The 11,812-nt window shown below is 46.6% G+C and overlaps 1 protein-coding gene across 1 annotated transcript; it reads right to left on the reverse strand.

Moving 5' to 3' along the window:
- Nucleotides 1-1,963: 1,963 nt before the first annotated feature.
- On the reverse strand, nt 1,964-3,981 carry RNF228 (ring finger protein 228). The gene has a single exon (XM_074313981.1). The coding sequence runs from the start codon at nt 3,100-3,102 to the stop codon at nt 2,098-2,100; it is 1,005 nt and encodes a 334-aa protein (XP_074170082.1). The 5' UTR covers nt 3,103-3,981; the 3' UTR covers nt 1,964-2,097.
- Between the last annotated feature and the right edge of the window lie 7,831 nt (nt 3,982-11,812).

Consider the following 11,812-nt stretch of genomic DNA (forward strand, 5'->3'; position numbering starts at 1 on the left):
AAGTTGCCTGCTGGAGGTATAAACTAAAACCAATCTCTGAAATGTGATTCTTAATATTAGGAACCTGAAAACATGTTTCAGAAACTGAGAACAAAATCTGACAACAGAGTTTAGTGGCTATTACAGTAGTGGATAGGTAAGCCACTTCTCTCTCCAGAATACAACAGATCTCACTGGGCTTTCAGCCTTGTTACACCCTAGAAATAATTCCGGGAAATACCCATGCTAGCAACGTACGTTCCCATGTGAGAGTTAGGTCTCTCTCAGCCCCATTCAAAATGTGAAATTAAGATTGGGATGGGGATGTGTATTTCAGGAAGAGAAGTATTGCAGAAATAACTTGGAGCAATTTCCTCGTGAAATAAATTTCATGAAAGTTGGTCATAAGTTTTCTATAAATGCTTCTTGTTTTTATTAAGACAATGCAGACATAAAGCACATCATATCTCAACCATACCACTTATACCAATCAACGGCCAATAAATGACTGCACTCTATGATAGATACAAATGCTCCATTCAAGTTCAGTTACTAGAATAGTATCAGTATATCATGCAGACAGCTTGCATAAATACATGAGGAATCAGAACATACCCTCAGTAGCTTCTGTAATGTTTAGGCATGAAAACGGTCTTATTCCCAATTTCAAAAGATGGAATAAAGAATGTTTTCATATAAAACACATTTGGAACAGTTGGGTTTTTTTATTCTTTAAAAAGGCAACTAATCAACCTGCAATACACACTTGCAATTCATCTTTTAAGTTACAAAATCAGGTAGCCGTGTAATATTTTTCATCTAATGTGACTGGAGGTGAACATTTCGGTGATTTCCAATATCAAAGAGCTAAATTAAAAATAATATTTTTTCTGATAAGTGTAATAATATTTGTAATCAAAGGAAGAAAAAATGGTCAGTTTAGTCTTTGGGCACTATTTTCTATTTTATCAGATAATTGAAAGTCATTGGTTATGTCACAGTACAAAAATCTTGAATCAATCACCAACACTCGTTTATTTGAGGCTAATTTCGAAATGTGTTTGGACTGGAGGTATGGAAGAAATGTTACTGCGTATCAAACACTGTTTCTGGAAATTTTAATGCACAACATTTCCAGATTTATATATTCTTAAATAAATTATTTAAAAAATGAAATTAAGAAAAAAAGGCGAGGGAAGCCTACAGTTTATATTCTGCGTGAATAGCTTTTAGTATCTTCCAGGTGGGGGCAACAGTAAGTCAGTTTTGAGAAGAGAAGGGAGAACCGGCTCTTGCAGCTCCCTGAGTCCAGTTACAGAGGAGAAAATGACTTCCTAGTAGTAACGCCGTGAATAAAACAACCATGAGTTCCCAGGAGCCCAGTTTCCAGGACTTTGGGGGGCTCCGAGGGGCTGTGGGTAGCAAGGTCCACGGTGCAGTTCGCCCAGCTACCTCTCCGCTTTGCCCACCACCGCAGTGCGCACGCGCGCTGCGCACCTGCCTGATAGCGCACAGCTGCGGGCGGTTGGTTGGTCTCGCCGCCGGGTTCCCGCCCGCGCTGTGCCCCGGGGGAGTGAACACTACTCTCAGCGCTCCAGCTCATTCACTTTCCAGGACCGCCGGGAAGCAGGGAAACCTTTCTCCCGTTTCCATCTCACTCATTCTTCCTCTGGACAATTCAAGTCCATTCACAACTGCTGCAGACGTGTGCGGCGCGCCCATATACCCTTAAAGTCAAGATATCCAGAAAACATGCGTTCAGCCTGGGCGGCGGGGGTCCCACTCCCCTTTCCGCCTCTCTTTGCAAACCCTCGGACTCCGGGAGGGACCGCTGAGCTCTCTGGCGAGGATGAGGGTGATGCAGGAAGCAGAGGTTGATCTTGCACAGCGGGGGAGATGAACGCCCCTCCCAGCATCCCCGCCTCCTCAATTTCCCAGCGTGGAGAAGGCGAGGCGTGGAAAGGCCGAGAGGCGCCAAACCCAGGCCCCGCAGCGGCGGGGAGCCTGGGGGGGCCGCAGGGAGACCGCGGAGAAGCTCGAGCTCGCGGAGCCAGAAGCCCCGTCCTCTAGAGCCTCCCGGAGCTGGAGGTGCGGGTGGGAGGTCCAGCGTGCGGCCAGCTACCTGTCGCTCCTCCGCGCGCCGCTCGCCGCCGCCGCCCGAGCCCTCCGGCCGCCCCCGCCGCCGCCGCCCCCGGTTGAGCCGGCGGCCGCGCCGTCGGGCCGGTACTTGAGCCAGCAGATAATCCAAGTGATGACGACCGAGAAGAGCGCCAAAATGCTGGCCACCGACAGGCAGATGGGCCCCACGGGCGACGGCGACCCAGCCGCCGGGGCCGCGCCAGGGGGCGCCCCGCCGCCCGGAGGTCCCCCGCCGCCTCCACCGCTGTAGTGGTTGACAAAGATGAGGCCGGTGAAGAGCAGCACCACCATGGAGAGGAAGGAGAAGACCACGCACACGCAGCCGGCGGTGAGCGCCGCGCGCTTGCAGTTCTGGCAGCTCTCGTAGGCGGCCGGGGCGCGCAGGCTGGCGCCGGCGCGTGGCCCCGGGGCTGCCTCCTCCGCGGGCAGCGGCGGGGCTGGGGCTGGAGCGGGCAGCGGGGCAGCGGCCGGCGTGGGGCGGCGCGCGGGCAGCGGCGGGAGGAGGTCTTGGGGCAGCGGGTCGTGCGCGGCTCGCAGGGCCAGCGGGAAGGCCTCGGCGAGTTTGGTGTTGTTGGGCAGGCCGTGCACGCGGCTGTCGGGCAGCGGCGTGCGGTGGCGGCACACCGGGCACGCGATGGCGCCGGGAGGGCCGTGCCAGGGCGGCGGGCGCGGCGAGCGCTCAGGCGCGGCGGGGGCGGCGGCGCGGAGCTGGAGCTGGCTCAGGCACTCCTGGCAAAAGGTGTGCAAGCACGCCAGCAGCTTGGGCGCGCGCCGGTCCGCGTCGAAGTAGTTGTAGCAGATTTTGCACTCGTAGTCCTCCAGCGGAGGGAGGCCAGGGACCATCACCGCTGCGCCTGGGGCTCCCGGGTTTCCGTGGTCCCGGGCTCCTGCTGCAGCGTCCCGGGATCCTGTCGAACTCCGGGGACTGCTGGTTGGGCTCCGCTCGCCGCCTCCACTGCCGCTGTCGCTCGCGGGCGCTGCCATGGCATGATGCGCCCCTCATCGGGGGCAAGGTGAGGTGCCTTCCTCCCCCTCCGCCGCCGCGTCGGCTTCAGGCGGGGAGGAGGCGCTTCGGCCTCCCCCCTTCTGGCTGCTGTTGCCCGGCGGGGGAGGCACCGCCAGCTGGGCCAGGCGGGGGCGCAGCGGCGACCGCCTTCCTCCAACTCCCCCAAGATGCAGGTGCCTAGGGCCCTCCCAGTCCCTGCCTCCTCTCTGCCGTCCCCCGGGAGCCTCTCTATGCAGCTCTAACGGCCGCTTTGGGTATCGGTTTTTGTTGGAATTGGGAGTTGAGGGCGGGTGTGGGGTGGGGCTGTGCTGGAACGGGATTTGGGGTGCGGCTGCTGAAGGATGTGGCGCCTGTGCAGCACACCTTCCCCCCCCACACACACACACACGGGGAGGCAGTGGGAAACCTGGTCCTGCTTCTCCCTTCCTCCCTCTTGTGCGCCTCCTCTCTCTTTATCTTTGGTAATCCCCGTTTATCCTCCTGGGTCTGGGGCTGAGTCCCTGGCGAAGCCTCCTCTCCCCGCACCAGCCAGAGCTCACCGGTGATGTAATGCGGGACCCGCTCCGGGAGGGGAAACAGCTGCCTCCGTGGCGGCGTCAGCGGCGGTTCCTGTCCCTTAAAGTAATGATCTCATTTCTCCGTCCGAGGGCGAGAGCCAGCCATCACCAAGCCATTTACACTTTCCGCTTGTATTAGCAAAACCCAGGCAGCCCTGCAGCCTTCTTCTCAGGGTGGAAGCTGAAGGCTGGCATTTTCCTTTCACCACTGGGAGGAAATTTCGGGGCTGAGCAGTACCTTTCTTCCTCCAGAAGTATTGCTTCCTGAGATTTAAGGAGACACCGAGACAGATTCAGCCAGGTCGTTTTCTTTTTGAGGACCCAGGTACATGGGAGATAGCAATAGTCTCAGGTCATCTTTTGTGTACATTCCCTCCATTGACCATCTAAAGAGAGGATATTTTAGTTTTAGGGTTGAGTGTCCTGAGTTCACTTGCTGGGTCTGCTCCTCACCCTCTGTGTAACATTAGATGTGCAACTTAGCTGCTCTGGGCCTCGGTTTCCCAAACTGTAAAATGGGAAAGAGTAGTTACCGTGTAAGTCCGTTATGAGGACTGAACAAGTTGTGCACATAACACATACAGAAGAGTCCTGACTCCTGTTAATGCTCATTACTATTTATGTCAGGGGTTTCTATTCCTGATCTCAATAATCCTCAAAAGCACCATGTCAGAGAGGCCCAGAGGGGTCGTGTAACTAGCCCAAGGTGACACAGCCAGCAGTGACAGAGTGGTCCAACTGTTCCATCATTTCAAAGATAGAGATACAGGTAGCATCTCAGTTAGAGACACCAGGAGGAGGCCTGACCTATGAATCTAACGCGCATTATTCATCTGTCAGCTATAATGAGCCCTGTATAAAATATGAGGCCAAAGTGAAATCTCACTGGCAATATTGGAAGAATAGATATATAGGCAGATAAAGCCACTCAGAAGCAAGTAGCAAATGAGTCAATCAAACAGTTGACATTTTAAAAATAGGAACTGGCTTGGTTCAATTCGACATTTATTCAGGTCTTATTCTGGACGGCATTACTGCTGTGTGATAAGATACCCGGCTTCTAGAAATCAAGCATTTAAAAGAGGATATTAAATATGTAAGTGTGCAAAATGCAGAGGCAGCATGAGGCAGGTTTGTGGTCCAGGGACAAGGTCTGGTGGGAATAGGGAGGAGAGAGAAGTTATTTCTGCTGGGGGAAGTTTCTGCAGACTCATGGCCAGTGAATTGGGGATTTAAGAAGATACAGAGAGAAAGACATTCAAGGCAGCAGTAGGAAAAAGCAGGTGTGTTGAGGGCATGGCAAGTGGCCTGCTTCAGAAAGAGCATGCGGTGTGTAAGATGCTGTGCCGGGATGCCATGCTAGCAGGGCTGCTGTGCTTAATTCTGTAGACGGCTGGCTGTTCCACCTCTGTGCTGGCATGTGTGCCCGTGGTGGACTGAGCTTCCGAGTGGTGGGTTGGCTGGAGTTGGAATCAAGAGGGAGACATATCAATTAAGAGGTTGCTTTAGGAGCTTTAGGAGCTAGCAACCTCTAGCTAGCTAGATAAAACTTTTAAAAGAATTAATGTGCTCCTTTAGGGCCACAAGTTCTCTTCCCTCGTGGAGCGGCAGTGTGGGCTACTGTTAAGAACAGACGCTCTGCTGCGGGACAGCCTGTGCCACTTACTAGCCATGCAATCCTGGACAAGGTGTTTAATCTCTCCATGCCTCCGTTTTCTCTTTTCTAAAATTGGATTCATATCTACCTCAGAAGGTTGTTGTGCAGTTAAAGTGAGTTAGCATATATTAAGCTTCAAACAGTGCCTGGTACATGGTAAGTGTCTTAAAAATGTAAAAAAAAAGAAGAAAGTAAGCTACCCAAACAGGCCCAAATTGCTTATTCTAGGGAAATTAGTTCTTTATTGCTAAATAAAAATAATTCAGAACAAAAACCTATCTTGACCAGGGGATTAAAGTTAACAAATAGTGACACGTCAAATAGTGAATGCATTCACCCTTGATATGATGTATTCAGAATGGCACTCTTGGTGATATTCCTCTCCAAAACTCATAACCCCCGTCTTATCATGGCAAAAACATTCAACAAATTTTAATAGAGGGACATTGTACAAAATACCTGACCAGTACCCCTCAAAACTGTCAAAGTCATCAAAAACAGGAAAGTCTGAGAAACTGCCATGGCCAGGAGGACCCTAAAGAGACAGGACGACTAAATGTGATGTGATACCCTGGATAGGATACTAGAATAACAACAACAAAAGGGCATTAGGTAAAAACTAAGGAAATCTGAAGAAAGCGTGGACTTTTGTGAATAGTCATGTATCAATATTGGTTCACTAGCTATGAAAATGTGGCATATAGGAATGTAAGATGTTTGTAACAGGAAAATGGGTGTGGAGTTTATGGGAACTGTGCTATCTGCAATTTTTCTGTAAATCTAAAATAAAACGTTTATTTTTAAAAATGTGGTCAATTTATGGAGAATTGCAATCACAAAACCACTAAAATTCCTTGGGATTAAGATATATCTGATCACTCTGTATCACTTCAAATAAGATCCATTAAGTAGCTTTGAAAAACCTTTTAAGGAAACATTTGACTTAGTATTTACTGCATTAGGGGATCTTACTCCTTATTACAATGTGCAGACAATAGTAATTTTTCAATATGTGTAGAAATAGTGCAACTACCTTAAAGAAAGTTCAGAAAAGAATTTTAAAATCACCCTGTAACCCAATGCTTCAGCATAGCTATTACCATAATTGATTTATTCTTATAGGCATATTTTTTATATAGTTGTTAAAATAATATGCGTACCTTGCTTCACTTTAATTTGAATTATTCATTCAAATTACTATTTATGGTGATGGCTATGTGCCAGTGTTTTTTGAGGTTGGTGATAGAAACCAGACCGTGAACCTAACAGACAAAATTCTTGCCGTCATGGAGCTTGTATTCTAGTATATGTGTATGTGTGTGTGTGAGATAGACAACAGATAAGTGAATATATAATATGATAGGAGGTGAAGAGGACTATGGGTAGACCATTTAAAGGATTTTTGATTTTTAGTTAGAGCGAGATGAGAAGCCATCAAAGTGTTTTGAGCAGAATCTGATTTAAGTTCCAAAAGAATTACTGTAGCTATTATGTGAAGAATAGCTTAGAGGGGACAAGTTTAGAAGCAGGTAACCTGGGTAGGTGGCTCCGGTTAACAAACCAGAGAGAGAAGCTGCCTGGGCTTGGATGAGACTTCTTGGAGATTTACTGGTGTGCGAAGCGAGGGGGAGACATCAATTGCCAAGGCTTTTTTCCTGAATCCAAAAACCCCAGCGTACACTTTTTTTTTTTGTTACTCAATAGCAATCATTAATAAATACATAATAAGCATTTTTCCATGATATTATTTTTTTTAATTTTTATTGGGGAGCAGTGTGTTTATCCAGGACCCATCAGCTCCAAGTAGTTGTGCTTCAATCTAGTTGTGGAGGGCGCAGCTCACTGGCACATGTGGGAATTGAACCGGCAACCCTGTTGTTCAGAGCTCGTGCTGTAACCAACAGCCATCCAGCCGCCCAATATCAGTAATTTTTATAACCAGGACATTCTTCATTGCGTTGCATAAATATCACATCAGTGACACTTTCCCTGACCACCCATTCTAAAATTGCAACCTCCTCCCCACTTCCAGTCCCTCTTACCCCGCTGTGTTTTATTCTATAGCTGCATTATTGGTGGGGCCTGGTGCAAATGGAAAATGTGGAGTCCTTGTTAAAAAATTACTAAGAATTTCAAGAGAGTTTCTGGGAGAGCATTAAAGCAAGTGTGAGGCCCTTCTGAGTATAGGGCCCTGTCGAAAGCCCCTGAAGCCAGCCTTGCATGCACATGCCATATGTTTAATTAACTTGTTCGTTTCCTATCTGTCCCTCCTCATATTCATGTAAGTCTATGGACAGTAGGGATTTTTGAGTTTTGTTCCCTGCCAGATCCCCTAGAATAGTACTTAACATATATTAGACACTCAATAATTTTTTTTTAAAAGATTTTATTGGGGAAGGGGAACAGGACTATATTGGGGAACAGTGTGTATTTCCAGGACTTTTTCCAAGTCAAGTTGTTGTCCTTTCAATCTTAGTTGTGGAGGGCACAGCTCAGCTACAGGTCAAGTTGCTGTTAGTTGCAGGGGGGAAAGCCCACCATCCCTTGCGGGAGTCAAACCTGCAACCTTATGGTTGAGAGGACGCGCTCCAACCAACTGAGCCATCCGGGAGCTCAGTGGCAGCTCAGTTCAAGGTGCCCTGTTCAATCTTATTTACAGGGGGTGCAGCCAACAATCCCTTGCGGGAGTCGAGGAATCAAACCGGCAACCTTGTGGTTGAGAGCCCACTGGCGCATGTGGGAATCGAATCGGCAGCCTTTGACGTTAGGGGCACGGAGCTCTAACAGCCTGAGCCACCGGGCCGGCCCCTCAATAATTTTTGAATAAATTATTTTGAATGACTGATTAACATTTTATCCATTTATTCTACCATCATTCTCTTAAGCATTCTCCCATCAATGGATATTTGGGTAGAATATTTTGCTGCTATAGATCATGTGGCAATTAAAATTATCATATCATCTTTCCTATATTTTGGATTAGGTCTCTAAGATTGGTTCTCAGAAGTGGAATTTTTGTAGGCTGTTGTCCTCAAGAACTGTAATCTGCAAAATATTATTGCCTGGATGTCTTTACATCCTATTAAGCATTTATTATCCTTTGACAATTTGAGTTTTTACTTAGGAACACATTTTACCATCCAAGAAAATGCTTTTATTCTGTTAACATTCGTGTTTATGAAGGAATCATTTTTTAAAATAATTTTTTTTCTCTTCAAGAATTTCGTGTGAAGTATTGAAACCGATTCTTTTCCTATTGCTTGTTTTAATTTTGTTTCAGTGAGATATCAGGAAGGAAAGAATAATTCGGTCAATTTTATAATGAACTCATCCCAGTTCCTTATATGTTTTCTTGGACTTTGGGTGTTTCTACACCCTGTTACTACTTAGTGTTTCGCTGCTCTAACTGTAGTTTATACAAGAAACTACATGCTTTCTGTGCTCCCCAGGGACTCTTGGGAGTTGCTTTGGAAAATTTTCAGCTCTCTGTAAGTGTAATCACTAGAGGTGCCCACCAAAAGAAAAAAGCCAGAGGGGCCAGTGGCTGGTAATCCTTTGTATTTGCCATTACTTATGTGAACCTGTGGCGTGTTTAATGGCCCAGAGCTTCCACCAGCTGGCAGATTGATTGGTATTATGGTTGTTTTTTGGGTCAGCTGGCTGTTGCCAAGGCCTATCTAGTGTCTACATCCCAAAGCTAAACAGAATCGAGTCTCAACAAGAGGGGGGTTAGGTAAGAGTGTCACAAACTCTTATGTCTTAAAATGTTTTTTTTTTTTTAATAAGAAAGTTGAAAAATGGCATTTCTGCTCTTAAATTCACAGATCTTCACAGCAGAATTTTGCAATTCCTTTGTTTTTCTACCCATTTTACGATGAAGGTGCTCTCATAGAGCATGAAGGCCCAAATTGCTTATCCAGGGCCACGTGATAAATTTGGGTAAAATCAAAAGCTGTATTCCTTTTGAGGGCTCTAGTGGGAAATCCATTTCCTTGCCTTTTCCAGCTTCTAGAGGCTGCCTGCATTCCCGGTCTTGTGGCCACATCATTCCAAGCTCATCTCCTCTCATTGACTCTGACCCTACTGTTTCCCTCTTCTAAGGACCCTGTGATTACATTGGGCCCACTAGATAATCCAAGATACTCTTCCCATCTCAAGATCTATAACTTAATCATATCTGCAAAGTCCTTTTTGCAGGTGTATGAAGTAAGGTATTCATAGGTTCTTGGGATTAGGAGGTAGACATCTTTCGGGGCCATTACTCTCTTGAGCACATAAGCTCTGCAGCCCCAACAAGGCTGCTCACAGTTGGTGACTGGCACCTGGGTTACAACTGCCCCACTTAGCTGCAAAAGGGCTGAGAGAATCAGTATCTCCCAATCCTTTATGGCCCACCAATGGGCTGCAGTATACCAGCTAGAAAACATTATCATAAAATGTATAATCATGTAAAAACAGATTTCTTGCCAGCCCCTGCATTTTTTTTCCTGAGAACTTTCTGCTGCATCCAGTCTCCTTTGCTGCCTGGAGTACTGAGGAAATACCCCCAGGAGCAGGCTTCAAGCAAACATTAATGGGAGTGTGTGCATACCCCAGCTCCCTCACCCCTCCAGCGGAGGAATTCTGAGGTGTGTGCTTTCTCTCTGCTCTCAGTTTCCCCAGCAGAATTTAGCTCCAGACACTAACAGGGATAGCTCGCTCGACAGGGCACCCTTTCTTGACTTTCTTCCCTTCCTTGTTTCCCATTCCTATTCCCCTACTGGTGTTTCCTTGGGATCACCTGTTATCTCAGGGTCTGCTTCTGGGGGAACACAAGTTAAAATCTGGGGAAATGCTTTGAAAGGAAAGGGGGGCAGGAAAAGAATGTTCAGACACATTTACAAAAGCTTTTCTTGTTGAACCTGTCTTGAAGTAAAAACTGAGGGGAAGGTAATAGTAACCCATAGATCTATCTCAGGGGATTCCAGGGCATGAAGGTTTGTATCTCCCTTTCAGTGTGTGTCCTGGCTGATGAAGCAAAAAAGGGTTAATAAAAGTGAGGCTGAAGGGGGACTGCCCAGGTCTACATCCCCTCCCCAGGAACCGCCCAGGCTCATCCCCTAGAAATAAATCAAGATGTCCAAGCCCTCCTAAAAAGAGGAGCTAAGACCCAACTGGTATTAACTGGTTCCTCACACGTGTACAAACTGCTGAAACCTGTTCATTAGTTGAACTCTAGCCTCATTATAATACGTGCAGAAAGAAATGAATTTTATAATCACCCTGTAACCCAATGCTTCAGCATAGCTATTACCATAATTGATTTATTCTTATAGGCATATTTTTATATAGTTGTTAAAATAATATGCGTACCTTGCTTCACTTTAATTTGAATTATTCATTCAAATTACTATTTATGGTGATGGCTATGTGCCAGTGTTTTTTGAGGTTGGTGATAGAAACCAGACCGTGAACCTAACAGACAAAATTCTTGCCGTCATGGAGCTTGTATTCTAGTATATGTGTATGTGTGTGTGAGATAGACAACAGATAAGTGAATATATAATATGATAGGAGGTGAAGAGGACTATGGGTAGACCATTTAAAGGATTTTTGATTTTTAGTTAGAGCGAGATGAGAAGCCATCAAAGTGTTTTGAGCAGAATCTGATTTAAGTTCCAAAAGAATTACTGTAGCTATTATGTGAAGAATAGCTTAGAGGGGACAAGTTTAGAAGCAGGTGACCTGGGTAGGTGGCTCCGGTTAACAAACCAGAGAGAGAAGCTGCCTGGGCTTGGATGAGACTTCTTGGAGATTTACTGGTGTGCGAAGCGAGGGGGAGACATCAATTGCCAAGGCTTTTTTCCTGAATCCAAAAACCCCAGCGTACACTTTTTTTTTTTGTTACTCAATAGCAATCATTAATAAATACATAATAAGCATTTTTCCATGATATTATTTTTTTTAATTTTTATTGGGGAGCAGTGTGTTTATCCAGGACCCATCAGCTCCAAGTAGTTGTGCTTCAATCTAGTTGTGGAGGGCGCAGCTCACTGGCACATGTGGGAATCGAACCGGCAACCCTGTTGTTCAGAGCTCGTGCTGTAACCAACAGCCATCCAGCCGCCCAATATCAGTAATTTTTATAACCAGGACAATCTTCATTGCATTGCATAAATATCACATCAGTGACACTTTCCCTGACCACCCATTCTAAAATTGCAACCTCCTCCCCACTTCCAGTCCCTCTTACCCCGCTGTGTTTTATTCTATAGCTGCATTATTGGTGGGGCCTGGTGCAAATGGAAAATGTGGAGTCCTTGTTAAAAAATTACTAAGAATTTCAAGAGAGTTTCTGGGAGAGCATTAAAGCAAGTGTGAGGCCCTTCTGAGTATAGGGCCCTGTCGAAAGCCCCTGAAGCCAGCCTTGCATGCACATGCCATATGTTTAATTAACTTGTTCGTTTCCTATCTGTCCCTCCTCATATTCATGTA

The sequence above is a fragment of the Rhinolophus sinicus genome, linkage group LG01 (assembly GCF_036562045.2).
Source record: "Rhinolophus sinicus isolate RSC01 linkage group LG01, ASM3656204v1, whole genome shotgun sequence".
NCBI lineage: Eukaryota > Metazoa > Chordata > Mammalia > Chiroptera > Rhinolophidae > Rhinolophus > Rhinolophus sinicus.